At 51.9% G+C, this 27,843-nt stretch overlaps 1 protein-coding gene across 3 annotated transcripts in view; it reads left to right on the forward strand.

Moving 5' to 3' along the window:
- The first annotated feature begins 13,886 nt into the window (after positions 1-13,886).
- Positions 13,887-27,843, forward strand: part of Capn9 (calpain 9) — a 40,646-nt gene continuing 26,689 nt past the window's right edge. For 2 of the 3 annotated variants that reach the window (XM_051168800.1, XM_051168801.1), the window contains exons 1-4: positions 13,887-14,099; positions 21,873-21,942; positions 23,578-23,696; positions 25,605-25,738. In XM_051168800.1, coding sequence (XP_051024757.1) covers positions 13,887-14,099; positions 21,873-21,942; positions 23,578-23,696; positions 25,605-25,738 — 536 coding nt within the window. The remainder of the gene's footprint in view (positions 14,100-21,872; positions 21,943-23,577; positions 23,697-25,604; positions 25,739-27,843) is intronic. The other variant, XM_051168802.1, reaches the window with a different exon arrangement.

Raw genomic sequence — 27,843 nt, forward strand, 5'->3', positions numbered from 1 at the left:
GCTAGCTTTTCACCATTCAGTCCTGACCACGTGGTCCACACGGGCTTGCTTCTATAGAAGAAACTATCCCACCATATGGCTTCCTGTCCCTTACCTTGCCATGGCCACCACTTCTGGGCCTTGGCACCTTAACCCTGAGTGGAAGTCACCTTGAACCTTCATTTTTCCTGCTTCACCTTCGCACATAGAACCTCCCACCTTCCATCTTCCCCGGGTGCTCAACAAACCAACCCCCCACCTCAAGGTCCCTGCATGAATATGTTAATGCACAGCATGGTTCTGTAGATAGGGCTGTAGACATTTAGGGTGTAGGGTTTAGCAGGAGAGCCTGAGGTCGCTGGGGGGTGCACCATTAAGAGGGGTTTCAGGACCTCTGCCTTTCCCTCTCTATCGGTTTTGCTTCCCAGCCACATGGGGAGCAGCTTGCTTGGTCAAATGCCTCCTCCCATTGCTACCCGACATCTCAGCAGGTCCAGAGTAACAAGTCTGTCTGAATCCAACCTGTAACTCCAGCACCAGGAGCCAAAACAAACCCTTTTCTTTATAAGTTAATGATCTCAGAGCGCTCCTATGGTGTTGCAAAGCTGCGAGGTCACCCTGGCCTCCCTGGGTCATGGCATCTGCTGGGGCTGCACACACAATGTCTTCCACAGACAGGTGGGGTGCTCTTTGCTCTGATCTGGTCGCCTCACTGGTCAGAGGACCTTTGACTTCTGACCCCCTCGACCCGCCCCCCAGTACTTCATCCTCTGAGCACACACATCTGGCTCAACCCACCATTCTCAAAGAAAGTCTTGTGGTTGTAAAAAGCAGAGTAGAAAATTCTTCCTGCACCCATTGGACCTTCCTGTGCAGAGCAGTGGCCACTTGTGCTATTATAAACCAAGGCACAGTAGGGCCGGGACCTGCCTCAGATACCCAAGTGGTATAGTGGGGGCCACGTAGGTAGATGCAGTCCTTCCCATATTGCTGTTCTGTGAACGGGCTCCGTCCAGGGAGCTGTGCCATAGCCGCTGTCCCAGGAAGCACGTCACCGCTGTCCCCAGGCAGAACTGGCTGTTCACTCTCTGCTGTAACCTGCTGCCATTCAAGTTCATCCTAAGTCAGACTGCATCAAGTCAGGAGAATTGAGGGATTCTAGGCCCCCTTTGGTTCCCTCCCAACCAGCCGTTTCTCTGTGTTCCTGTCTTGTGGCTTCCCAGGCTGTGTCGTCTGTCCTGTCATCAACAAGGGTGAGTTTTCACTGCTGCCTTATGTGCCCAGCTCATCCTCAATGCTCAGCGCCTGCCCCAGGCTCCCCAGACTCCTCCCTTACCTCTTATGTACCTAGCAGCTACCGGAAGCACCCGGTGTCCCGCAGCTGTGTGTTTCCTATGTGCCCCACTGCTCTGACTCCCACAGGAACCTGAAGGCCTCGAGCTTTAGAGGACCAGAGGTTAGCCCATCTTCCCAAGGTTATCCTAGACCAAGCAGGTCCTAGCCATCAGGCAGAGGCATTCAGAAACAGACAGGTCTGGTGGCCTGCGCCAGGTCACACAGTTGGGACTCAGAGCGGACACTCAATGCCACGAGCGGCATTTAGGCATGACGCACATTTCCTCTTGAAGGAAATAAGGATGTGAGTGGGCTCAGGAGTGGCCAGCAAGTGAGAGTGCTTTGTTGCATAAATGTAAAGATCCGAGTTCAAGTCCCGTGAACCCCTGTGAAAACCCAGTTACAACAAACACATACTCCCTAGCTTCAGAGATGTGGAGGGAAGGGACAGGATGATCTCAGGGGCTTCGTGGCTGCTAGCCTAGCCCCAGCTTCAGTAGGGCCCCTGTCTCAAGGGACTAAGGAAGACAGTAACAGTGGACACCCAGCGTCCTCCTCTGGCCTCCATCTGTGTTCATAGGCTGCTGTACATGCATTCACATTCTTCCCCCACACCACATATATGCACACACACACACATACATACATACACATACATACACACACACACATACATACACACACACACATACACACACATACATACATACACACACACACATACATACACACACATACACACACACACACATACATACACAAATACATACATACACACACACATACATACACACACACACATACATACATACACACACATACACACATACACACACATACATACACACAAACACACACACACATACATACATACACACACACATACATACACACACACACATATGCCACATTCACATAAATACACATGTACCTTGAGCTGGGCATGGTGACACAATCAGAGGCAGACCGAATTATGTGAGTTTCAGGTCAGTCAAAGCTATACAGTGAGACTCTGTCTCAGAAGAAAAAAAAAAAATCCCAGTGGTGTTGTTTCGTGCCTTTAATCCCAGCACTCAGGAGGCAGAGGCAGGTGGACCCCTAAGTCTGAGGCCAGCCTGGTCTACAGAGTGAGTTCTAGGACAGCCAAGGCTACAACAGAGAAGCCATGTCTCGAAAAACAAAAATAATTAAACAAATAGTAGCATACACATACACTACACAATACACACACACACACACACACACCCCACATATGCACACACATAAATACTCACACAAACACACATACACCACACACTAGAAATAAAGTAGCTTTTTGTTTGGCGTACTTCCATGTTATTGAGCGCTCCTAACCCGTGCCAAGCCTGAGAAAACGTTAGAGCCGTGAGGAGTCCTGTTTACAGAGGGGTGGGTTGAGGCTCTATAGGACAAGGTGAGAAGCCACAAGACACAGACCCCAGCATTGACCCTGGATAGAAACGCCACATAAGATGTCCACAGGACTTGTCCCTTCTTGCTGCCTGCAGCTTGAACAACGACGCCTCGTTCTCCCTTCAAGCTGGAATGGGTCCAGCGGACGCGGCCACTCTAGCACTGATTCTATGCCAGCCCTCTGCCTTTGAGGACCCAGCTGGGCTCACAGGAAGCAGAGCCCTGGCTCTCCTGGTTGACTAAAGACAAGCAATCCCCAGTGAGCCCAGCCCGGAGCGGTGACCCACAGAGGACAGCCTACCGGGACATCTAGGTTTTCTGGAGAGGAGGAACAGTCGCTGGTCATGTCTCCTGAAGCACCTGCCACCAAAGACTTCTGTCTCCTCGCTCCACAACAAACGCCAGGCAGCTCTTTTCAATGTCTCTTCCCACCCACAGCTCAGCCAGGGCCCAGCGAGACCCTGTGAAGGACCGTGACAGAATCAAGAGGGCTCTGCTTACCTTCAGGGCCAGCCTGGACAAGCACAGCTGTCCCCTGGTGAGCCGAACAGGCTTATTTATACTTGAGGGGTGGAGATGGCTCCAGTCCTGGGCTACTCTGTACAGAGGCTGGGGGAGGATCCAGACAGGGGGGCCATGGGAATCCTGGCTTGGCCAAGATGAACCAAGGCCAGGGCGATGTTCCTCTGGGGCCCTTCCAGGAAGCCCTGGTGACAGATGAGCTCCATGCAAAACGGGCTGACGTTGAGTTCAGTTACACATTTACCCCGTTCCCTGGAGCCGGGGCCACAGTCACAGGACTGGCTGGGTTGTGACAGCCTAAAGCTGAGCCATGCAAGCCTTGGGACGTGAGCCCCTCCTGATGCACTTGTTGGAAGCTTCTCAGGACGTGCCAGGAAGCGGCCCTCCTGCAGGGGAATGAGCCTCAGGTCACCAGCTGCCCTCAGGATGTGTGATCTTGGACAGCTGTGATGGCGTTAGTTGCCTGTTCTGCACGGGGAGGGCTTCCAGTAGGCTTCTAGAAACTTCTAGCACATCTGGGTAGGCTGGAGAATTCCAACTGTGGTGCAGCCATATTGAAACAAAATGGTCTGGGTTTGTGGACGGGGACTGCCTGTTTTGGAGGGTGGAGGTTTTGGAGTGTCGCCCTTGAAGGGTGTGGGGGAGTAGTAGTGACGGTTTAGAGGACGAGACCGGTGGGACACCACAAAGGGTGGGAGTGTGGGGACAGCTGAGGGCTCAGCAATGGCAGAAGGCCTGGCAGAGAAGTCCCCCTTGCAGTTCACCATGGATGGCGACAAGCTTGCATTGTCACAACAACCCAATTCAAGCAGTCTCCTGGCCGTGGAGCGGACACAGACACAAGCTGCCTCTGCCCAGATGAGGCATGCATGGGAAAGTGAAGACAGTTCCTGACTCAGAAGGAGGCAGATGCACACTGCAGGGCTGGATGGTGTCTGAGCCGGGGGGGGGGGGGGGGGGGGGGGTAGGGGTGGGAGAGTGACCTTCACTGGGCTGGATGTAAAATAGCCACAAGAAAGTCACAGTTGGAAGCCTCAGCTATGAAGCTCTGCACTCTGAGGACTAAGTAGGAGGATGCCAGCACCCCAGGGGGCTGTGTGGGGGAGTCAGGGCTCAGGAAAGGCCAGCTGTAGGCAGAGTTCCCTGAGGGGTATATGATGCCTTAGGGGCTGTGGGGCTTAGCAGAGAGCCCTGGGCTAGGGACACAAGAGTATAGCTCCCAAATGTAGGGATGGAAAGCGCTTTCTTCTCATTTCCTGACCCCAGAGACTAGACTCTTCAGATCATTGGGCATCTTTTCGTCCTTCATGAGATGTCCAGTAGCTGGAAGCCGCAGGGTTGTTGTTGCTCTAGGATAGGGCTTGTGACCAGAGCAGAGGGTCTGGCCATGCAACCACAGGGAACTGTCACCCTCAGCCCTCTGCAAAGAGAGGGACACAGAGATGGAGCCAACGAGTGATGGCCGTGATGTCACTGGTCCTGTAAGCAGGGGAGCCTCAGTAAAGCCCCCACGCCCTGGGGTCTGGAGATGTCCAAGCTGAAGAACACAGCCACAAATGAAGATCTGTTTCCCATTGCGATGAGGTCCTGTGCTGCCAAGCGTTTTGCCTCTCGCTCTGTGGACCCCCTTAGCCTGGCTATTTCTGTGTGTCTCATAAGAAACCAGTTAACAGAGGCAAAGTGAGAGCCTGGAACAGTTCTAGACACTTGTCAGGCGTCAGAGGACCAGGCGTAAGTCTGATTGATGTGTAGCCAAGCTGCGCTGAGCATGGGCGACCCTCGCTACTACAGCTTTCTGAGCACTGGCTTCCGCCTCCACGCCAGGCGTCACCGCCTCTTCATTGTCCCAATTAACCCAGATAGCAGGTGCACTTCACCCCAGCTGGAGAATGACCCCTGCGGTGGCAAGCGACACAACAGGGCTCCTGGGCTGGACTTGCTGTGTAGGCTCTGCCTGCTTTGAGGGGGTTACTGCGTGGCCTGCAGTTCCCATGGTCCCCTGCTCCTACGCTCTCCAGGAAAGAGCGTGAGAGGAGGGCAGAGCTTCCTAGGGCCTCCGCGGCTCCCCTCACCACGCGAGCATGTGCCAGCCCACACCAAACGCCTCTCCCATTCTTCCACGGCATGCTCCCACACCTTGTCATGACCAGGAATTTCTCTAAGCCTGGCATCCAGGGGTAGCGTTATCCCTTGGCTTGTGTTCCCCAATACTCCCCTCACAGCTCCCGGCCACCTGTTCCACACCAAGCCTGCCAGGTGCCTCAGATCTCTTAGCTCCTGGGTCTCTCACTGTGAAACCACTCTTAGAGCACACAGGCACACAGACACTCCCGTGCTCAGCTGTTGGAGCTTCCTGCATTCCAAGGTCAGTGCACATACAGTGGAGAAACTTCCACTAGAATTTTTTTTTTCTTCCAGAAAAGCTGGGGCTGGAGAGATGGCTCAGAGGTTAAGAGCACTGGCTGCTCTTCCAGAGATCCTGAGTTCAATTCCCAGCAACCACATGGGGGCTCACAACCATTTTTAATGAGATCTGGTGCCCTCTTCTGGCCTGTAGGCACATATGCAGGCAGAGCACTGTGTACATAATAAATAAATCTTAAAAAAAAAAAAAGCTGTGTATGTGCGTGCTTTTTGTCTGCGTGCACTGTGCAGTTTGTACCCACAAGCACACATGAACGACTGGTACATGCGTGCCCTTCCGAGATTTCCTTGTCCGTGTGGTGTAACCAGTGCTTTGGCGACTTTGTGGGTTCTTTTCTCTCTTCTACTCTTCTCCCCCCTTTTGCTTCTTCCCTTTCAACCTCCTAACACCGGATAAAAGAGAAAAAAAACAGCAGGGGTGGGAGGGGAGGGGCGGGCGCGGTGGCGCACACCTTTAATCCCAGCACTCAGGAGGCAGAGGCAGGTGGATCTCTGTGAGTTCCAGGCCAGCCTGGTCTACAAAGCGAGTCCAGGACAGCCAAGGCTACACAGAGAAACCCTGTCTCAAAGAACCAAAATCAAAACCAAACCAAACAAAGGTTAGTGGGGAAAGGGGGCGATGATGTCATCAGACCACTTCCTGCTGATTAGGGGCGTTGAGCCTCTGGGGGAAAATTGATCTTCTCCATCAGAATACCTACTCTCTACTTCTGGTTTCTTTTCACACAACTACTTGACAAACAGCAGCCAGCCGCCAGCCACACCTATGGCGCTCTAGCGTTTATATATCGTCTGAAAAGTCCTCAGACCTGCAAACATCACACGCTCACAGAAACTTTCTGCAGCTGGCAAAACCACGCCCCTGCCAGAGCACGAGGCAAATCATAGTCAGCTGCTGTGAAGCAGCCCCATGTCACTACACCTGGGATTAAAGCAAAAGCATTCTCATAATATTTCTGTAGGATTTTTGTTTGTTTTTGCAAGACAGGGTTTCTCTGTGTAGCCTTGGCTGTCCTGGACTCGCTTTGTAGACCAGGCTGGCCTCGAACTCAGTGATCTGCCTGCCTCTGCCTCCCGAGTGCTGGGATTAAAGGTGTGTGCCGCCATTTTTTGTCTTAACTTTGTTTTTTTGTTTTTGTTTTTTAAGAAACCAAAATTTCACAGCTCTCACTACATTGTGGTTTGTGCATACCTGTGTACTTTGCTTAGTCTGTGCATGTATGCATATCTGTGTGGGTTGCATGTGTGTGTTGTTTATACATGCATACAAGTTTGTGTAGGACAAGGATAGGTGCTGCCAGAGGCTGGGGACTCAGAGCTGTACTGCACCTTTCCTTCTCTTGCATGTTTTAGTTTTTGTTCATCCTGTAGGGGGTGGATTTGGGTAAGTACCATGGCGCTGTGCCAACCTTCCAGCTCCCACCATAGACTTGACATCCTGATAGAAAATGCTTTTGAGAAATAAAAATGGAGAATGACTTATTAATTTAGAAAAATACTATTAAAATATATAAGTTGAGCCCGGCAGTTGTGGCACACGCCTTTAATCCCAGCACACAGGAGGCAGAGGCAGGTGGATCTCTGTGAGTCCGAGGCCAGCCTGGTCTACAAAGTGAGTTCTAGGACAGCCAGGGCTGTTACACAGAGAAACCCTGCCTCAAAAAAAAAAAAAAACAAAACATACATATATATATGAATATATATGAATAAAATCACTTCAGTGGCTTTCTTATTTTTAAGGCAGCATCTCATGTGCCCCAGGCTGCCCTCAAAGTCTCTATGTAGCTGAGACCCACTTGAACTCCTGATCCTCCTGCCTCAGTTTCCCAAGGGCTGACATTACAGAAATGCATCCCCATTCCTGGTTCATGGGCTCCTGGGAGCCGAACTCGGGGCTTCGAGCATGCTAGGCAAGTGCTCTACCCATTGAGCTACTCCTAGGCAGCTTAGTGGAGTCTATTCCAGAAACTCTGTCAGTGAAAACCCCTCAACAGTCACACCCATCTAAACCAAGTCTCAGACTTAAAATGGCAGATTCTGGGGTGTCCTCAGGGTGCCTTGTGGGCCTGTTGGCAAACGAAGTTCTATTTTCATCACAGCTGAATGAGGCCACAGCCACAGACAGAAAACGCGCTTTCCTAACACTTTTCTACACTCTGGCTCAGTAGCACTTGAGCGTCCACAGCCACAGCCACGTGTTGCTGGTCCGAACTCCATGTTTGCCTTGGCGCAGGGACGAGGGAAATCTAGGGGGAGGGTGTTTCTGGCCCCGAGGCATGACTCTTCCTATGGAAAAATGTCATCACCAGTTTCCTACCCGAGCTCCATGCAATGGGAGACGAGCTGTCCTATGGGTCTGGCCGCTGTCCGTTGCGAAAACTGAGCTCTGAAGATAATATTTGCTTAATGGTCACCTCTTCTACGGAAAACACAGCAAAGACATTTGGAAACACAAACACTAGTGTCTTTCCACTGCAGACAAGGAAGGGAGGAGGCAAGATAGAGTGGATGCACGTCACAGGGGGGCAAGCCTACAATTCCAGTCCTAGGGAGGCAGGGCCAGGATCACCTCAAGTTCAAGGCCAGCCTGGGCTACATAGGAAGACTCCGTGAGAAAAAAAAATAAGTGGCACAAAGGCCATCTCTGGAAGACTGCCAGGAAATACTGGTTGCTGAGGCTCCTTAACTGGCAGTGCTAAATCATGACAGCAGCCGCGGACAGAGCCTGGACGACAGCCGTGCAAGGAGGAACGCGATGGCTGCTGTGCCCATCTGGTGACAGTGGCCTTGTACACAGAGGCATGTGGTCCAGCTGTGCGGCTAGGGCTCCTGCACTGGGCGCCACCTGGTTAACATACACAGTATTTAAAACAAAAGCACGTGCCTTTCAAGCACGAGGACCTCAGTTTAAGGGGGGCAAAAAAGCCAAGCACTCTTGTAATCCCAACACTGGGGAGGAAAGACAGGTGTCTCTGGGGCTCCTTGAACAGACACCCTTGTGCTTAGTGATTGCAGGCCAGTGAGAGACCCTGTCTCAAAAACAAACAAACAAACAAACAAACAAAAAATGATGCCTAACAAACAGCAAAGGTTTACTTCTGACCTCAAGTGAGTACATGCACCCCCTCCACACACATGCACCCCTCACACACATGCACCCCCTCCACATACATGCACCCCCTTCACACACATGCACCCCCTCCACACACATGTACCCCCTCCACACACATGCACTCCCTCCACATAATGTACCTCCTCACACACACATGTACCCCCTCACATACACACACCCTCCACACACATGCACCCCTCACACACACGCACCCCCTCCCACGCACATGCACCCCCTCACACACACACACCCTCCACACACATGCACCCCCTCCCACACACACGCACCCCCTCCCACACACATGCACCCCCTCCACATACATGCACCCCCTTCACACACACATGCACCCCCTCCACACACATGTACCCCCTCCACACACATGCACTCCCTCCACATAATGTACCTCCTCACACACACATGCACCCCCTCACATACACGCACCCCCTCCCACGCACATGCACCCCCTCACACACACACACCCTCCACACACATGCACCCCCTCACACACAATGCACCCCCTCACACACACATGCACCCCCTGCCACACACGCACCCCTCCCACACACATGTACCCCTTCCACATACACACACCCCCTCCCACACACATGTACCCCTTCCACATACACACACCCCCTCCCACACACATGCACTTCCTACACATAATGTACCTCCTCACACATACACGCAGCCCCTCCACACACATGCACCCCTCACACACGTGTGCACCCCTCCACATGATGCACCCCTTCACATAAACATGCACCCCCTCACACACACATGCACCCTCTCCACACACATGCAACCCCCCACACACACACATGCATTCCTTCCACACAATGTACCTTCTCCCACACACATGCACCCCTTCCCACACATGCACCCCTCCCCCCATACCCCTCACACACACGCAACCCCTCCCATACACATGCACTCCCGCCCCCACACACATACCCACTCCCACACACATGCACCCCCTCACATACACCCCTTCCCCCACACACCCCTCCCACACACACGAACCCCCTCCCACACATGCACCTCCTCCCACACACATGCACCCCTCTCCCATGCAAAGAACTGGAAGAGAAGGAGAGGAGAGAGGCGAGAGTTTGGAGCAAGGCGGCTGGGAGTGAGTGGGGCTGTTCTTACAGTGAGGGGTGTGTGTGGCTGTTAGGCTCACCCAGTCGGCTCAGCAAGCAAAGCACTTGGAGACAAGTCTTATAACCTAACTCAGTCCCTGGGATCCACATGGTAAAGAGAGCTAACTCCCAGAAGTTGTCCTTTGCACGTGCGCGTGCACACATGCACATGCACGCACGCGCGCGCGCACACACACACACACACACACACACACCCCAAATAAATGTTTGAGGTTTTTTTGTTGTCGTTTTGCTTTGTTTTAAAGAGCAAAGGTGACCTCACCCTGACGTGACCTCCCTTGTACTGTGCCCTTTGCTCCCTCACACCTCCCAGCTCATCCTTACTCAGCTAAGCCAGGGCCTAGGGACCATAGCTTCCTGCCACCCTCCCCCAGCTCCAGGCAGCAACATCAAGCCCTGGTGAATGCTGTCCAGTCAAGACAAGTGCTAGATAAAAATAAGAGGGATTGCTGTGAGTTCGAGGCCAGCCTGGCCTACAAAGCGAGTCGAGGACAGCCAAGGTTACACAGAGAAACCCTGTATCGAAACAAACAAACAAAAAAGAGGTATGGAAGACTGGGAGAAGAGTTCGCTTCTCTTTTCATGAAGGGTGACAATGTGCAGCCTGTCATCATGGGGACCTTCTCCCGTGAGTATGCAAACTCTCTTTAAGGACTAGGCAGGCTTAGCCAGTTGTGGGAACCAGGAATGTTAGTCAGGGTCTCCAGGTGGAGGGGGACAGAGGCCACAGTTCTGGGTCCCTGTGGGAGGCGCCAGGCCCTCCAGCAGGAGGTCGAGCCCGCCCCACGACTGGGTGGGGCGCATACCCAGTAGGCTCTTAGCAGCCAGGATCCCTCAGTAACCAGAGCCTGACCTGCCACAGCTTGGGAGAGGGCGGGGCTTGATTTCAGGTCTAGTTCAAACAGAACTCCCTGTTGCTGTTTGCGCTCCTGATGCTCTCATGACTCTGGAGGTCACCCCTTCTCAACATGTCCCACCTACACCCACCGGAAGTGAGGTCTTCTGTTCAAAGTTCTGCCCAAGCCTTTCCTGAGGCTGCCTCCCATGTGGGCCCCTCCCCTCCGGGCCCCTCTCCTCCCCTTCTCTCTGTAGCCAGGACACCTGTCTCCCCAACTGCAGGTCCAACACACTGAGATCACTTCTGTCCCCTGAACCCAGAGGCTCAGTCCCCCACACAGTGGGATGCTCGCCCTCTCCACAGCAGCGTGTGTGGGCTCCAGCAGTCTTTCCGTGACCACCTTGCCCTGTGCCCATCTTGTCCTATTGTGCCACGCTGTTTCAGGGTGGTGTTATTAGCATATGCCACTACATTCTCACGGAAGGAAAACCCACTGACAACCCTTGGCTTTGAGGCAGATTTTCATACCCAACAGTGTATTTTCACCAGCCAGCACCCTAAAAGCTGTCCCATCTGCTACAACTAGGTAAAGCACTCCAAATGTGTCATCCTTGGTGTGTGAGAACAGCAGACTCCCGAGGGATTGGCTTTGCTCTGGAGAACTTGACCATGAAGTTCAGGTGGGGAGGAGTTACGCGATTTCTTTTTTTCCTTTCCTTTTCTCCTTTCCTCCACCCCTTCCTCCCCCTCCCCACTTTCTACAGGGTCTAGCCCAGGCTGTATACCCAAGAATGACTTTTCCTGCCTCTACCACCCAAGTGCTGGCATTACAGACACGCACCACCATATTCCTGTGTCTGTGCTGCTCAGGATCAAACGCAGAGCATCCTGCACGCTAGACATGTACTCTGTTAATGGGGCTATGTCTTGCAAGTCAGTTTGACAGGGTCCCTTGAGGGCACTGTGAAGTTAGGGACCATCTTCCTCTCAGTCAGCTACCCAGTTGGCATTTCCCACTGGCTACCTTAGACCTAGAAACCCTGCCACAGACGCTCTGCCAGCTGCTCAGGTGCCACTGTCCAGGCTCCAGAAGGAGAGGCTGGGCCGGACAATAGCCCTGTCTACTTCTGAGATGCCTAGAAGCTTGGCTCAAACCACTGAAGACTTGTAAGATCCTGACGGAGAGTTGGATGTGATGAGGGACAATTGTGGGAGCAAGGTCTGGCGGGGGATTTATAGCTATCCCTTATGGAAGTTTTGTTTTCTCCGTTACGTTATGTAAACATGTTTTTGTTTTCATCACAGGTGTGGGATACGGAATCATCCACAGCAGCAGACTGTCTTTTGTGGTACTGAGAGAGGCGCGGTCGTTGACAGCTGCAGTTAGTTTAATTCTGAGGACTCTGGAGAGGGGATAAATATCAGAGCATGGAGAGAGATGGAGTGTGTGTGGGGGGTGCTCAGAGAAAGAATAATGCTGGTGCCCCCGCCCTGCTGCTCCTGGCTGCTGGTGCTGTGGTGTGATGAGAAGAAGTTGGCGGTGTCCTGACACGGGGATTGGACCTGCCCCAAGGAAAGATGCCACGGAAGAGTAGGAAGTGGCCGAGGAGAGTGGCGCCCCTTTTCCCCACTAAGCTTCCTCTCCTCTCTGGTGTTGGGGTGTTGGAAGGGATTAAGTGGAGAAGGAAGAAAGAAATATAAGAAACCAAAATAAAAATAGATTTAATAAATACACCGACAGTGCTCCTTTGAGCTCACCTGAGTCAGGGCCAAACCACCAGGACCTCATGCTTTTCAAAGGGAGGGTGTGTGTGTGTGTGTGTGTGTGTGTGTGTGTGTGTGTGTGTGTGTGTGTGTGTGTGTGTGTGTGTGTGTGTGTGTGTGTGTGTGTGTGTGTGTGTGTGTGTGTGTAGGCTAAAGGTCAACTTCATGTGTCATTTCTCTAATGCTGTTGTTGTTATTGTTACATTATCTGTATGGGTGTTTCACCTTCATGTATCATACGTGTGCAGAGGTTACAGAAGCCAGAAGACGGCATTGGATCCCCTAGGACTGGAGTTACAGATGGTTGTGAGCTGCCATGTGGGTGCTGGGAATTGAACTAAGGTCCTCTGGAAGAGCAGCCAGTGCTTTTAGCTGCTAAGCCATTTCTCCAGCCCTCATACCTTCTTCTTTCTGTTTGTGTTTGTTTTTGTTTTTGTTTGAGACAGGGTTTCTTTGTGTAATAGCTTTATCTGTCCTGAAACTCACTCCATAGATCAGGCTGGCCTCGAACTCACAGAGATCCACTTGCCTCTGCCCCTGAGTGCTGGGATTACAGGTGTGTGCCACCACAGCTCAGCTCCCTTGTTCTTTCGAGGCAGCAGCTCTAATTGGCCCCTAGAGATCCACCCGTCTCCACTTTATCAGTGCTGAGGTTAGAAGTGGGTGCTGTTTTGTGTAGACCCTGAAGGCTCAAACTCAAGTCCTCATGCATGTGCCAACTCCTTGGCTTTGAAGGGCAGGCTGAGTCCATACAGTTGCTTTGGCAACTGTGACAGTCAAGTGAGTGAGTGACTAGAACACAGATGGTGTGGCCCATGGACCTAAAGGTTTGTCACAGAAGAGAGTGCTGAGCCCTGACCTAAGTCAGGACAGGATTGGGTTCACAAGAGCCCAGGGAGCTGCCTGCAGTGTGGCATTGTGATTCACCCAGCTCCCTCCAACCACAAAGCTCCGCCTCTCTCTGCTGGCTCTAGACCCCACAATGAGCTCCCTCTGGAACCACTTTGGTTGCTTGCTACCCTTCTCCGTGAAGCCACCAGGCCTGTCCTTCAGGGGCTCCGCAGTGCACCAGGCAGAGCTACCGCCCTGTTTTGCTCAGACTTAGCCATGGTCCAGACATGCCTCCAGTTTCTCAGATCCCTGAATGGGCAGAGGTCTCACTGGGTATTTGCCATTTGGGAGGGCCCTATCTCATTTCACAGGGAGGTGCCCAGCAGGCAGGTGGAGGCCAGGGTCGGGGCTGGCGCTTGTTCCTCTTTGCTGGCAGCTCTCGCCTTGCCTCTCACATCTTCTCCCTCTACCAGGCTGTGGAGACGCAGTCATGCCTTACCTGCATAGGTCACTGAGGCCCCAGCTGCACCCAGTCCCCAGCAATGCCAGGACTGTCCACTCCTCTGGTCAGAGCTTTGAGCAGCTGAGGCAAGGCTGCCTGGAGTCTGGCACCTTGTTTGAGGATGCTGACTTCCCTGCCAGCAACAGCTCCCTGTTCTACAGCGAGAGGCCCCAGGTCCCCTTTGTGTGGAAAAGGCCAGGGGTGAGTAGGGGGAGGAGGAGGAAGAAGAGAAGCAGAAGGAGGAGGGGGGATGGAGATGGGGGAATGAAAATGGGGGTGGGATGGAGATGGGGGTGGGGAGTAGAGTGAGCACGTATGCTCTGAAGAACAGGGGAAGAGCCATTTTCTGTCTTTTGTGGGAGGCTTTCTGGTAAATGCTGGCTAGAGACACCTTCAGCTGGTTCCCAAGGTATCTGGCCACAACCTTCTGGCCTCTAGCTCTGAGTCCCACTGTGCTTGGGGACATGGGGGGCGGGGGTCTCATTTGTGACTTGTGTGTGGGATCAGACAGAGCTGTAACTCAAGGACAAATCTCTGGCCGCTTGCTCCATCAGAACACAGAGGCAAACTAGCCAGGACGGCAGTTAAGGGCCAATGAGAGGTGTGTAATGTACTAGGAGGCTAGCCAGCCCTGCTCTGAGGCTTTGGGCCCAGAGCTTGCAGGGAGCAGGGCACTATGGGGGTATGTGGGTGTTAGCACATGATCTCAGCCAGTGTGTGATGGCCTGGGCCCTAGGTAAAGCACAGCTATCTTTCCAAAGCAGCACACACCACCCCCAGAGAGACAAAGTTGGTGGGTGCCACCCCACCTCTAATGTCCCTAAGAGGCACCAGCTGGTCCCCAGGGTGCGAGGTCAATATTTGTAGCACCTGGTTAGTCAGGGCCCTCCCTGTGAGCCACGGGGCTGCACCCTCTGGGTGGGAACAGGTGGTGTGTGCGCAGGGAGGGGCAGTGCGCCGGCTGCTGGACCTAAATGGGTGGCCCTTTCCTCATCGCTGGTAGCTCAGAATCTCATCTTTAAAATTCATGTTTACCTACTTTTATTACATTTATTTGTGTATGAGTGTGAACACATGAGTGCCACAGAGGCCACTACGTGGGTCCCAGGGATCAAATTCAGGCCGTCAGCCTTGGCTGTGGGTGCCTTTACCTGTGGAGCCTCCTCACCACCTCTTGTTTCCTCTATGACTGTGTATAAAGGCCATATGGGCTCAAACATGTCATGGCACATGTGTGGAAGTCAGAGGACCAACTCTGAAATCTCTTTGCTCTTGCTTCCTTGTGGGATCTGGGGGGGGTCAGACTCAGGTTCTTGGGCCTACACACACGCGCCTCTATCTTCTGGGCCATCTCACCAGCCTTCAGCTCGCAGTAACTACCACCACCACCCCCCACCCCCAGTCCGCGTCATTAGAGGAGTGTGAATATGCCAAACACATGACGTGTCTGACTTTTAGAAAACACCTACACAAGGCACCAAGGCTCCTCGCGGGCGGTATTTATGAAGCAGTGAGGTTTTCCTGGTGCGCTTTTCTTCTGTTGTTATAAAGACCGTGACCAGAAGCGGCTCAGGGAGGAAAGGGTTATTTCACCTGACAGCTCATAGTCCATTATAAAGGGAAGTCAGAGCAGGAACTCAGGACAGGAACCTGGAGACAGGAACCGCAGCAGAGACCATGAGTGGGCAGGACCCTGCTTAGTGGCTTGGTACCTACGGCTTCCTCATCTGTCTTTCTTATCAATCCAAGACCATTTGCCCAGAAATGACCCTGTTGGGGGATGGTCTGATGTATTTTGATGCTAATAAAAAGCCATCCCACCTGGGCAGATTAACCCAGGCTTAGAGAGACAGAGGAATCCTGGGAAGAGAAAGAAGAGGAGAAGGAAGGAGAAGGCGGCCATCATGGGTTAGATGGAAGAGAAGCACATGGCTGGCGTGGATGGAGACTTGGCCCAGATGAAGAGCATTAGCAAGTATTTGGGATTACAGATGGGAGGTAGCTTGATAGAAGTTATTAGAAGAAGATGGCATGAGATATGTCGTGGGTGTAGGTTATCTGCCTTACTATGGGAAGCAGTTTAGAGGATTAATGTCTGCCCTGCCCCAGGTTAACTAAGGCTATTTTAAAATATAACAGGTGTCTGTGTCTTTTTTTTTTAAGACAGGGTCTCTCTATTTTAGCCTTGGCTGTCCTGAACTTGCTTTGTAGACCAGGCTGGCCTCGAACTCACAGTGATCTGCCTCCTTCTGCCTACCAAGTGCTGGGATTAAAGGCGTGTGCCACCATGCCTGACCAGGTGTTTGTATCTTGATTGATTGCTATCCGGGCATACTGATAATAAACATTGCTAGTGGGTTATATTGATGTAATAATAATAATTATAGTCCTAATAATAAATAATTATTAGTCCATATTGATAATTTAAAAACAACATGACCCTGCCACAATGGGCCCTTAATCAAGAAAAAGCCCCCACAGACTTGCCCACAGTCCAATCTGATGAGGGCGATTTCTCAGCTGAGGGTCCCTCTACTGCAGTGAGTCTAGCTTGTCTCAAGTTGACAAAAACTAACCAGAAATTGCTATTTCCTGTCCTAACCCATGTGCAGTTTTTAAGCGTGTGTACACGTGTATGTGTTTGCTTTAGATTGTGTGAATGTGTTGTGTATTCACATGGATGTGTCTGTGCACACAGACAGTACTGGCCTCCACTGGTGAGGCAGTGTCCCCATGGGAGGGTCCAGTGATGAGTCCTAATTTGGTGTCTTATGTGTGGGGACCGGAGCGAGCATTCCGAGCTCCCGGTAGAACATAGTGATGGCGTCCAGGACCTCTCTGGGCACCTGGAAGTCACTTTAAGTTACTTCCATTCTGTACATGTGGCCAAAGGCAGTAAAGGTGAGCCATGTGGGTGGGTGACTAAAACGCTCTCACCTAGGTAAGAAAATGCACATAATTTCTAGTTTGGAAAAGTACAAGTCTTTTTTTTTTTTAATTTATTTTATGTATATGAGTACACCGTCTTCATGTACACCAGAAGAAGGCATCAGATCGTATTACAGATGGTTGTGAGCCTCCATGTGGTTGCTGGGAATTGGATTCAGGACCTCTGGAAGCGCAGCTAGTGCTCTTAACCCCTGAGCCAACTCTCCAGCCCAAAAGTACAAGTCTTAAGACAGAGAAGTGACCTCTGATGGCACTCAAGCCCTTGCTCTTCTTGGGCTTGTTTCCATCCCTCAGGACAAGGACAAGTGGGTACACGGCTGCCTCCCAGGCTGTGTGTATGCTGCACCCAGTGGCTGCCTAGGATGTGGGTGCATTTCATGCAGTGCCTGGGCCATGGACTGTAGGTTCAGTCCACCCAATCCTGGGAACTGCTGGAATCAAGCTCTTGAGAAACTTTTCTTGACAAGTGGGTGTCTCTTCCCAGGAGAGTCACAGCTTGGCTCGGTCACTTCTGGCCCTGGGTGGCTTTTCCTTCCATCTCAGGATGCCACACACACTCATGTATTCTGTGTTGCCTGACTAGGAAAGGTTGGGAGAACTTGGCTATAGAAGCTTCTGGGAGCAGACTTACTGACTTACTGTGGCTACAGACCTCAATAACCATACTCTCAACACACGTGTGCGTGTGTGTATATGTATGTGTCTTATGCACACAAATGCATATTTGCAAGTGTGTTATGCACGCCTGTGTGCATATGGTGCACATGTGAATATGTGTATGGTGTGCATGCGTAGCTCTGTGTTCATGCATGTGCACAAATGGCTGTGCATGTGTGTCTGTGCACACACGTGTATTTGCATGTATCCTGTACATGTGAATTTCTCTGTGCGTACCTACATGCACAAATATGCTGTAGCCTAGACACATCTCTGCTATATGTGTGAGTCTTGCCTATGGACCTCTGGGTAAAGCTGACAGCTTGGTGTGTAGGCTCAGCAAGCCATCAGGACACTGAGTGTGCCCAGGTGCTGCTCTCCTCCCCAGCCCCTGCCAGCTCTTCTACCCTCAGCTTGCCCTGGCTCCTGTTCCTCTTCACAGCCTATCTCTCTCCTCCCTGCTAGGGCACTCTGGCCCTCTCGGAGTTGCTCATGACTTCAGGCCAATCAACAAAGTCCTCCCATTCCACTGTGGCCATGCTGTATGCCAGTGGTTTTCAACCTTGTATGCTGTGACCCTTTTGGGGGGGTGCTAAATGACCCTTTCACACGAGTCCCCTAAGACCATTGGAAATCACAGATATTTTCATTACAATTCTTTGTTTGTTTGTTTGTTTGTTTTTGGTTTTTTAAGACAGGGTTTCTTTGTGTAGCCTTGACTGTCCTGGACTCACTTTGTAGACCAGGTTAGCCTCAAACTCACAGAGATCCTCCTGCCTCTGCCTCCCGGGTGCTGGGATTAAAGGTGTGTGCCACCACCACCCAGCTTTATTACAATTCATAACAGTAGCAAAATTACAGTTATGACATGGCAATGAAAAGAATCTTATGGTTGGGGGTCACAACATGAGGAACTGCATTACAGGGTCAGACCATTAGGGAGGTTGAGAGCCCCTGCTCCCATATCTACACCAGCATCCAGATGGTGGAGTCCCAGCCTGGCACCCGCACAGCATTGCTCCTTTAGAGCCTTAAGGCCATTGTCTCTCCTCCCGGGGTGGATACTTCTGAGACCAAGGAGATGCAGCCCTAGAGCTGTCTTCTGTGCCATGATACCCCTCCGGAGCTGCCCAGCGGTGGGGAGCTTTGACCTGCAGACCACCGCCATGAAGCACAGCCCTCCATAGTGCCTGCCACATGCCCCTTGCAAAGGCGCCCCAACTTTGGGTCCTCCTGACCTTCCCTGGTTGAGGCCGGGGCTGAGCCATGCCTCCGTTCATCGCAGTGGGTCTCTGGTCCCCTGTTCACGGCCTCTCATGTGGATGCTTTCAGAACTGGATCTGCCCTCTCCTGAGTGTGTGGCCAGGGTTGTCTCTTAGCTACAGGATGTTCCTGAAAAGACTTTCTTTCCTAGTCGGGGAGCCCGTCTCTGCTTCAGCCCTACAGACGTGAGCCCTGAGCTGTCCCTTGTCACACTGTTGCGGAAGTGTACCCTTGGTGCAGGGCAGGGGTACAGAGAGGCCCTGGAGCTGCCTTGACCTCCAGAAAAGTGCACATCTCATACAGGACACAGCTCAATTGCAAAGCCAGGCCACTTTATGGGCTGTGAGCAGAGTGACCCTCCTTCTTGTCAGACACACCTGTGTTTGGGGAGAGGGAACACAAAGCCAATGTGACATCAGAGGTGGTAGGCAGTTAGACTCACCCTCAGGTGGCCCAGGGCTAGAATCACTGAGTGGAAGAGAGTGGGGGAAGGGGAGGAAAAAGGGACAGCCGAAGGGGGGGGGGTCAGCCTGGGGGGTGGGCAGGGACGGACTTCTGCCTGGGAAAGGACAGCAGTGTGCCTTGCCATACAGAGAGAGCCACACAGCCACTCTAAGACACAAAGACGGAGGAGCTGTCCCACTGCCTCACATTCTGTCCTGGGCATGGTGGATGGGGTCAGTTAACAGACTCCAAGGCTGCTAGTGCTGAGGGCAGGACACAAGGTTGTGCAGGGTCTCTGGGAGAAGCTGGCCTCCTCTGTCCTTTTTTTGCCAGGCCTGAGCTTCTGGCACAGCCAACAGCACAGTCTGTCCTCAAAACCTTCCCCCCTACGGTCACATGAACACTTCAGAAACAACAACAACAAAAAAGGCACACAGCCTGTCCTGGGCAGGTGACCTGAGAGGCTGCACTCCCCCAGACTGCCACATCCTGGGGGCCTCATGGAAAGCTACCAGCTTTCACTTCAGCACTGCCTGGGACGCCCTTGGCCTTAGCAGACTCCCCACTCCAGTCATCTCCCTGGCGCCCGTGCCCAGCTAGGAAGAAAACAACCAGACTGCTAGGAGGGGCCGCAACAGAAGCTACCCCAAGTGTCAAGTTAGAGACTCCTGGTCCTTCCTGTCCCAGCCCTGCCCTCTCCTCGGTTCTAGCTTTGCCAATCCTGTTCCCTCGTTCTCCATGTCCAGAGTGTCCTTCTGAGCCCCAGCTGTGCTCTTCCCCCTTCTGCACCTCCACAGGAACGCACATGTGTCCTAGGTCTCTGCTCAGCTTAGCCTCCTCCAGGCCCGAGGTGAGGCTTCCGTCCTGCCTTGCATGCATCGTGTGCAGTGCTCTCCACTCCTGCCCCTGGCGATCACATGGCTGCTCTCTCTCACTTGTGCTGGGCTGAAGTGCAGAGACAGAACCTGATGCTCAGAAAGGCAGAAGAGAGTGGAAGTAGGAGGGTCACAAGTTCAAGGGTAGGCTAGGCTACATAGTGAGGCCCTGTGCCAAAAAATCCAAAGGAAGGAAGAGACACACACAGAGAGAGAGAGAGAGAGAGAGAGAGAGAGAGAGAGAGAGAGAGAGAGAGAGAGAGACAGACAGACAGACAGACAGACAGAAAGACAGAAACACACACACATGGGGGGGGGAGAGACAGACAGACACACACACAGAGAAAGAGAGGCAGAGACAGAGAGACATGGGAGGGGAGGCTTGGGATGGAAGAAGGAAAAGAAAGAAATCAAGATGTTAAACTGCAATACAAGGCACAGAGTGTGGCTGCAGATTTACCTCAGGGGAATAGCGCAAATGCTCAAATTCTCACTGCCCTGAGCAGTGTTCCTAATCTCAGGGCCTGGGTTTCCTAAGGAGGGAAGACCAAGCAGGATGGTCAGGGAGCAGCAGCGATGTGACTGCAGACAGCAGGGTAGGTGGCACCAGTGACTGTGACTGCTTTGAAGAAGTAAGATGATCCCAGCTACAGCAGACTCAGACAGAGGAGTCCCAAGTTCAAGTCTGGCCCGGGCTACATGGGAATGCAAAGGGCAGCTTGGGCAACTTAATAAGACCGATCTTAAAACAGAAAGACGGGGTGTAGAGCAGTGGCTGGACTCTGGCCACGTCACGGTCCTCAGCTGTTGCAAAGTAGCCAGGTGACTGCGCTCTCATGCTTCACGTCCTGCGACTTCATTCTTACGGAATTTTAAACCCTTTCTCCTACGTACACATTTTAGATGGGTGTGGTGGTGCATGCCTTTAATTCTGGCACTTGGGAGGCAGAGGTAGGAGGATCTCTATGAGTTTGAGGCCAGCCTGATCTACACAGCAAGTTCTAGGACATCTAAAGCTACACAGTGAGGGCTGGAGAGGTGGCTCAGAGGTTAAGAGCACTGTCTGCTCTTCCAAAGGTCCTCAGTTCAAATCCCAGCAACCGCATGGTGGCTCACAATCACAATTATGAAATCTGGTTCCCTCTTGTGGTGTGCAAGTGTACATGCAGGCAGAACACTATATGTAATAAATAAGTAAATCTTTTTTTAAAAACCCATGTTTTATATAATTGCTTTTACTTTTAATTTTTATATAGAACTTTAATATCAAGTTTCTATGTTAACATTTATAGTAATACACATAAAATATACACAATTACATAAAATGCCCAATCACGAGGTGATACGTTACAAAGCGTACATAGTACATGTAGATAAAACTGTGAGTGGCCATCCCTGTAGATGTGGTACAGATATAGATGACCTACTGGGAAAAGACAGTGTGGGGATGCCCGAGGGGCCAGGTCACATGCTCAATACATGGTGAAGAGTTCAACAGCCCAAAACTGGCAGTTCTCATGGTAAGGGGCTACGCAGAATCAGTCTATGCCAGGCCAAGGACTGAGGCAGAAGCCCTCATTAGACATAGTGTCTACAGAGGAAGGGGCTGGGCTGTGGATGGACTAAGCTGAGCCCAGGAAGGTCAGAGAGTAAATTCCTGGCAGCTCCTGCCTCCTCCTGACCTTCTGTAGGGGAAAATCAAATCCATGAGACTCTTTCTCCCTGGGAAGGAGGGGGCTGCTGCAGCTGCGGCCTGGGCTTCCCTAAGACACTCTCACTCCTCCAGGAAATTGTGGAAAACCCAGAATTCATCCTTGGAGGAGCCACCAGGACTGACATCTGCCAAGGGGAACTGGGTGAGTAGAAAAGCGGTGATGCTGAGGGGTCACACTCTAACTGCCACCAGAGCCAGCGCCACAGAGGCCTCTGAGGGCCAGGGAACAGGGTTGGGCAGAACAAGACCGCCACCTGGTCTGCCCCCTCCCTGGTGTGCAGTGCCTTCCCTACCGCTGGCACTCCTGCTTTTCTCATAACATGGTATTCAAGGTCTGGGTCTCCCCTAGAAGCAGCTGATTCAGCGGCTCCCAACCCTTTGGCTCCCACTAGAGGCCTGTGGCTTCATAGCTCCCTGATGCCTACACCGTGAGCCTCTCCACCTGCCATGTACTCTCCTTGAGACTGCACGCTTCTGTCTCTTTTCCCAGCCAACCTCCCAGGGTTTCCTATGGGGAGCTGAGGCAAGGGGGCCAAGCAGTATGCCCAAGGTCACGAGTGACAAACGGGCACTCAGATTGCAAAACCATGTTGGCGACAGAGGCCATGCTTCTAGCTGTACAGCACAGTAGCTTTCATGCTCACATGTCCTTCCTCCTACAAGGAACCCTGGTGGGCCTCACAGCAGCATCAGGGGTTGCTCTGGTAAAGCAAGGTTTACCCTTACTGAACCTTTGAAAAGACAAACACTGTGGGTAGGATGAATCATCTGGACTCTCCGTGAGAACCTGAGCTGTCGTCACACAGAATCCCAAAGCCAGCTGCCCAAACGGTGACTGTTAACTAGACTGAGACAGATATAACTGGATAGATGATAGATATGTAGATGATAGACTGAAGGCAGATAATATACATAAAAGATTATAAAAGACAGATCCTATATAATTACATGATAAATGGTAGATTATATACAGACGATGGGAAGACAGATTGACCATAAAGAGTTAACGTCATACTGAATAGATTGATAGTTGTATGATTGACAGATGATAATACAATCGACTCATAGATGGTATGTGGGTGGTCAATGGGTAGATGATTGATGGGTAGATGGATAAGGGGTAGGTGGGTAGATGGTGTACAAAGATACATGGATGAGTAGGAGATACAGACAAATAAGTGGAAGATGGGTAGAAGAGTTGATTGGTGGATGGAGGATTGCTACAAGTCCAAGACCAGTCTGGGCTACAGATTGAGGTCCAGGTCAGCCTGGTCTATTGAATGAGACCCTGTCATAAAAGACCAGGGAGGACAAAAAAGAATGAGGGAGGGAGGACGGGAGGGAGAAAGGAAGGGAGGAAGGGAGGAAGAAAAAGAAGTCTCCTTGGAGCTGTTGCTGCTTGTAGCTGAACCAAGCCTGGTCTACGAGAGGCAGTAGCACCAGTGGGTTGTGTCTGAGCCCTTTTCCACACACAGTGCCACAGACCCACTGTGACACGTGGCATAGCCCTGGTCCTCTGGGACCTTATGAAGATGAGAGGCAATGGATCTCTGTGCCTCGAGCCAGTCCGCAATCCTGCCACAGTGTCCAGGAGCCAAGCACAGAGAAGGGCAGGGGAGCAGGCTGCACAGGGGGAGGGGACAGAGGTGTTTGCCATTGCTCCACTGATTATGGCAAAGCAGAAAGGTGTCTCCACTCTCCTCTGGCGTTGCTTTTTCTTCATCCTGAGAGCCAGTGGCTGAGGGCATGCTATGATTATGTGGCCTTCACCCTGCAGGAGACTGCTGGCTCCTGGCAGCCATCGCCTCCCTCACCCTCAACCAGAAAGCACTGGCCAGGGTGCTTCCTCAGGACCAAGGGTTTGGCTCCGGATATGCCGGGATATTTCACTTCCAGGTAAGGGAAGCCTGAGCCTCTGGGTTTGCTGGTGGGGAGAAGAGGCCCAGGAGACACTGTGTACAGCTTTGTACTGTTGACAGCCCTGGAAGGAGCCATGGTGCTATCTTCTGGAGGGACTTCAGAGGCAGCAAGCGGCAGGACAGAAGCATGTGGTATCCTCAGGGAACCATGGTTGCTCCCCTGGGGCCCAGGGCACTTCTCATAAGCAAAGCGGCTCCCTGACTGGGGCACTCAAACATGAAACTGAGAAACACAGCCATACAAAAACAGCCATGAGGTTGTATGACTGAACTGCATGGGGAAGCTTGTGTGTGTGGGAGGGTGTCTTTGTGTGTGTGGGAGGGTGTCTTTGTGTGTGTGTGTGGGAGGGTGTCTTTGTGTGTGTGTGTGGGAGGGTGTCTTTGTGTGTGTGTGTGTGGGAGGGTGTCTTTGTGTGTGGGGGGGTGAGGGTGTCTTTGTGTGTGTGTGTGTGGGAGGGTGTCTTTGTGTGTGGGGGGGGAGGGTGTCTGTGTGTGTGTGTGGGAGGGTGTCTTTGTGTGTGTGTGTGTGTGGGAGGGTGTCTTTGTGTGTGTGTGTGTGTGGGAGGGTGTCTTTGGTGTGTGTGGGGGGAGGGTGTCTTTGTGTGTGTGTGTGTGTGAGGGTGTCTTTCTGTGTGTGTGTGGGAGGGTGTCTTTGTGTGTGTGTGTGGGAGGGTGTCTTTGTGTGTGTGGGGGAGGGTGTCTTTGTGTGTGTGTGTGTGAAGGTGTCTTTTTGTGTGTGTGTGTGGGAGGGTGTCTTTGTGTGTGTGTGTGGGAGGGTGTCTTTGTGTGTGTGTGTGTGAGGGTGTCTTTCTGTGTGTGTGTGTGAGGGTGTCTTTGTGTGTGTGTGTGGGAGGGTGTCTTTGTGTGGGGGGGGAGGGTGTCTTTGTGGGGGGGGGAGGGTGTCTTTGTGTGTGTGGGGGGGAGGGTGTCTTTGTGTGTGGGGGAGGGTGTCTTTGTGTGTGGGGGAGGGTGTCTTTGTGTGTGTGGGAGGGTGTCTTTGTGTGTGGGGGAGGGTGTCTGTTCCTGTTTCCCTCTTGTTTCTCCTGCCTATCTCTCTCCCCCTAGACACATGCTTAATACACAGGTGTCAAACATGTGCTCATATGTGTGTACAGTCACACATGTGCACATATACCTGTGTTCATAAACACACATGTACTCACATGCCTGTGCAAATGCATGTTTCTATGCATAAAAACAATGCATATTCTTACATTATCACACCTGTGGGCTCACACACAGTACACCCACACAGATGTGCAAAGTCACATATATGCACACTCACACATGTGTACATATGCATGCATAATACACACACACATTCACTCACATATATAGTCATGCCAACAGATGTCTATGATCACACATGCAAACAGACTCTCAGGTGCATTACCCACATGCCCCTCACATCTACAAGCATGGCACTAAGGAAAACCAAGTCCAGACACATTCATGTTGGGGCTCCATCTATGAGCCAGGATGGAACTATGTGGATTGGAAAATGCAGGAAGCGAAGGACAAAGCTGGGTGGAAGTGTGCATGGAGACTGGGCTGGGTGTGAACAGAGCTAAGCACATACACCAGCCTCCCCTGCCCCCATAACCTGGTGACCTGTAGAAAAGGTGCACATGAGTACCTACTGTGACTGTGTCTCAACCTACATCCATGGTGATGTAGTCCTGGAATGGTTGAGTGGACAAACCCCAGGCAGCCCTGGCTTACCCTGCTATGACATTGATGTGACCGTGCTGTGGCACCAGATGAGATTTTCCTTGGACCACAAAGGCAGTTTGCTCAGAGAGACGAACCGTGGGGTAAGCATTTGCCGCTGGGCCCATACTTCCATGGGATTCACCCTGTCGCCTTGTCTTGCCCTGGTCACTAGTTCTGGCAGCACAGTGAGTGGCTGGACGTCGTGATTGATGACCGCCTGCCCACCTTCAGGGACCGCCTGGTCTTCCTCCACTCTGCTGACCACAATGAGTTCTGGAGCGCACTGCTGGAGAAAGCCTATGCCAAGTGAGTAGGCTCCCCCATCCTGCTCCTAGAAGCCTGGACTCATCTCTGCGAGGTAGAGAGACTGGGGTGTGGTGAGCGTGCAAGAGTGGTTTACCTCTCGAGGACTTGGACCACTGAGCCATTTTCATGCGATGGCCTAGACACTTCCAGCTGCAAGCATGGCAGCCACATGCCTCCTCTGTCTCCTCTAGTCACTGACCTGGCCTCGGAAAAGCTGCGGGAGAGCTACTAGGAGGAGGGAGGGCCCCTGGCTATGCCCACAGGGGACAGTGGCTCTTCAGATCTCATACCAGACTTTGCCACAGCTCAGACTTTAAGCCACGCGAGTGGATCGTCTGTTGTCCCCACAAGTGCTTCTTTCCTTCCTTTTAAAATTTGTTATGACATATTCATTTTTTTTTTTTTTTTTGGTTGGTTGGTTTGTGGTTTTGGTGTATTTTTATTTTGGTTTGGTTTGGTTTTTTCAAGACATGATTCCTCTTGTAGTCCTGGCTGTCCTCAACTCACTTTGTAGACCAGGCTGGCCTCGAACTCCCAGAGATCCGCCTGCCTCTGCCTCCCGAGTGCTGGGATTAAAGGCGTGTGCCACCACAGCCCGGCTAAATGTTCATTATATTGTAAAGTATCTTTTATTTGCCTGTTTTAATTGTTGTCTCCAAGGCTTACTGTCTCTGTCTGCTCACCTGGACCTAGTCCTGGAAGCTTCCAGGCTCCATACATTCTAATCTACTCCTAGAATGTTTTCAGCCTGTGACACTTGCTGCTGAATAAGCTCACCCTTTCTAGTTCTTTCTGGTTGACTAGCTTAAATCAGCTGTTCTGGCCCAAATTCCTCTCCAAGCTGACTGATTCAATCTGGCTTCTCTCAAGTTCTCACTGAATTGTTCTGCTTGGCCTCAAACTAACTCCAGCAATCTTTCCTCATCTTCTGGCTCCTCGTCTTCTGGCTCATTTTGTCTTCACCTGTGTCTGGCTGGGTCTCTCTTCAACCTGTCTCTGTAAAAGTCTCCCTGTGAAAACTGCCTCTGAATTCCACAAACTGATCTGCCAGGAACTCAACTCCACTGCACTGAGTCTCAACTCACCACTCAACCAAACAGCACTGACTAGAGATCTGAATGCCTCTGTCTCCTGAGTGCAGGGATTAAAGGCCTGTACCACCACGCCTGGACCTTTTCTTTACCTGGAAGTTGCTCTATACCAGGCTGGCCTTGAACTCAGAGATCTGCTTGCCTCTCTCTCCTGGGGTTTAAGGCATGTCTGTATTCCGGCCGAATCACATAGACCTAGAAGGTCTTTGGATATGATCTTTTGCTAAAGCAGCCATTTTCTGAATTAAAAGTCCTCTACATGACATAAATCCACCATTTTAATATTTTGAGAGCATAGTTCAAGGGCATTACCACACTTCTCTGCCTTGTGACCAGCACAGCACCCATCCTCAGAACTAGTCACCTTGCAAAAACTAAAACCCAGTTCCCAGAAGACACCGCCTCCCAGCCCCTGTCCTTCCAGTCCCTCTTGGCACCACCCACTTCCTGTCTCTGTGGTTGAACCAGTCCAAGAACTTCACATAAATGGAGTTAGCACATCCATTTCTAACCGATAGCCATAACATCTCAATTCCCTCAGGCCTCCAGTCCCAGCCTGGAGGGGATACAGCCAATCATGTCACAAATGTGTGAAATGAAGCTTGCTGAGTGGGGCAGACAGCAGATGCCTTGGTCACCCCAGAAACACGTGTTTGAGAGAACAAGGCGCTGCACTTTGGCAGATAAGGTTACATCTCACAGGGTTCTGGAAGAGGATCCTGACACAGTGGTCCACACAGTGCCTGAGCAATTGGCAAGACAGAAGGCAGGTAGGGAAGCCAGATGCTAGCTGTTGGAGGGCAAAATTACCCACCAGTGTAGAAGGGCTGTGGTATATGCTGACAGAGGACACTAGAGCGCAGGGCAGGCACACTTACGAGGCTCCCACCAGAGGCAGTGATGACAAGCCTATACGTGTGTATACATAGGTCATACGCACAAACACTAAAGGCTTGGTTGTGAATGCCTATACCCCCAGTGCTGGGGGAGCAGAGACAGGAGGATTCCTGGGGG

This window comes from Acomys russatus, chromosome 26, assembly GCF_903995435.1.
Source record: "Acomys russatus chromosome 26, mAcoRus1.1, whole genome shotgun sequence".
Taxonomy (NCBI): Eukaryota; Metazoa; Chordata; class Mammalia; order Rodentia; family Muridae; genus Acomys; species Acomys russatus.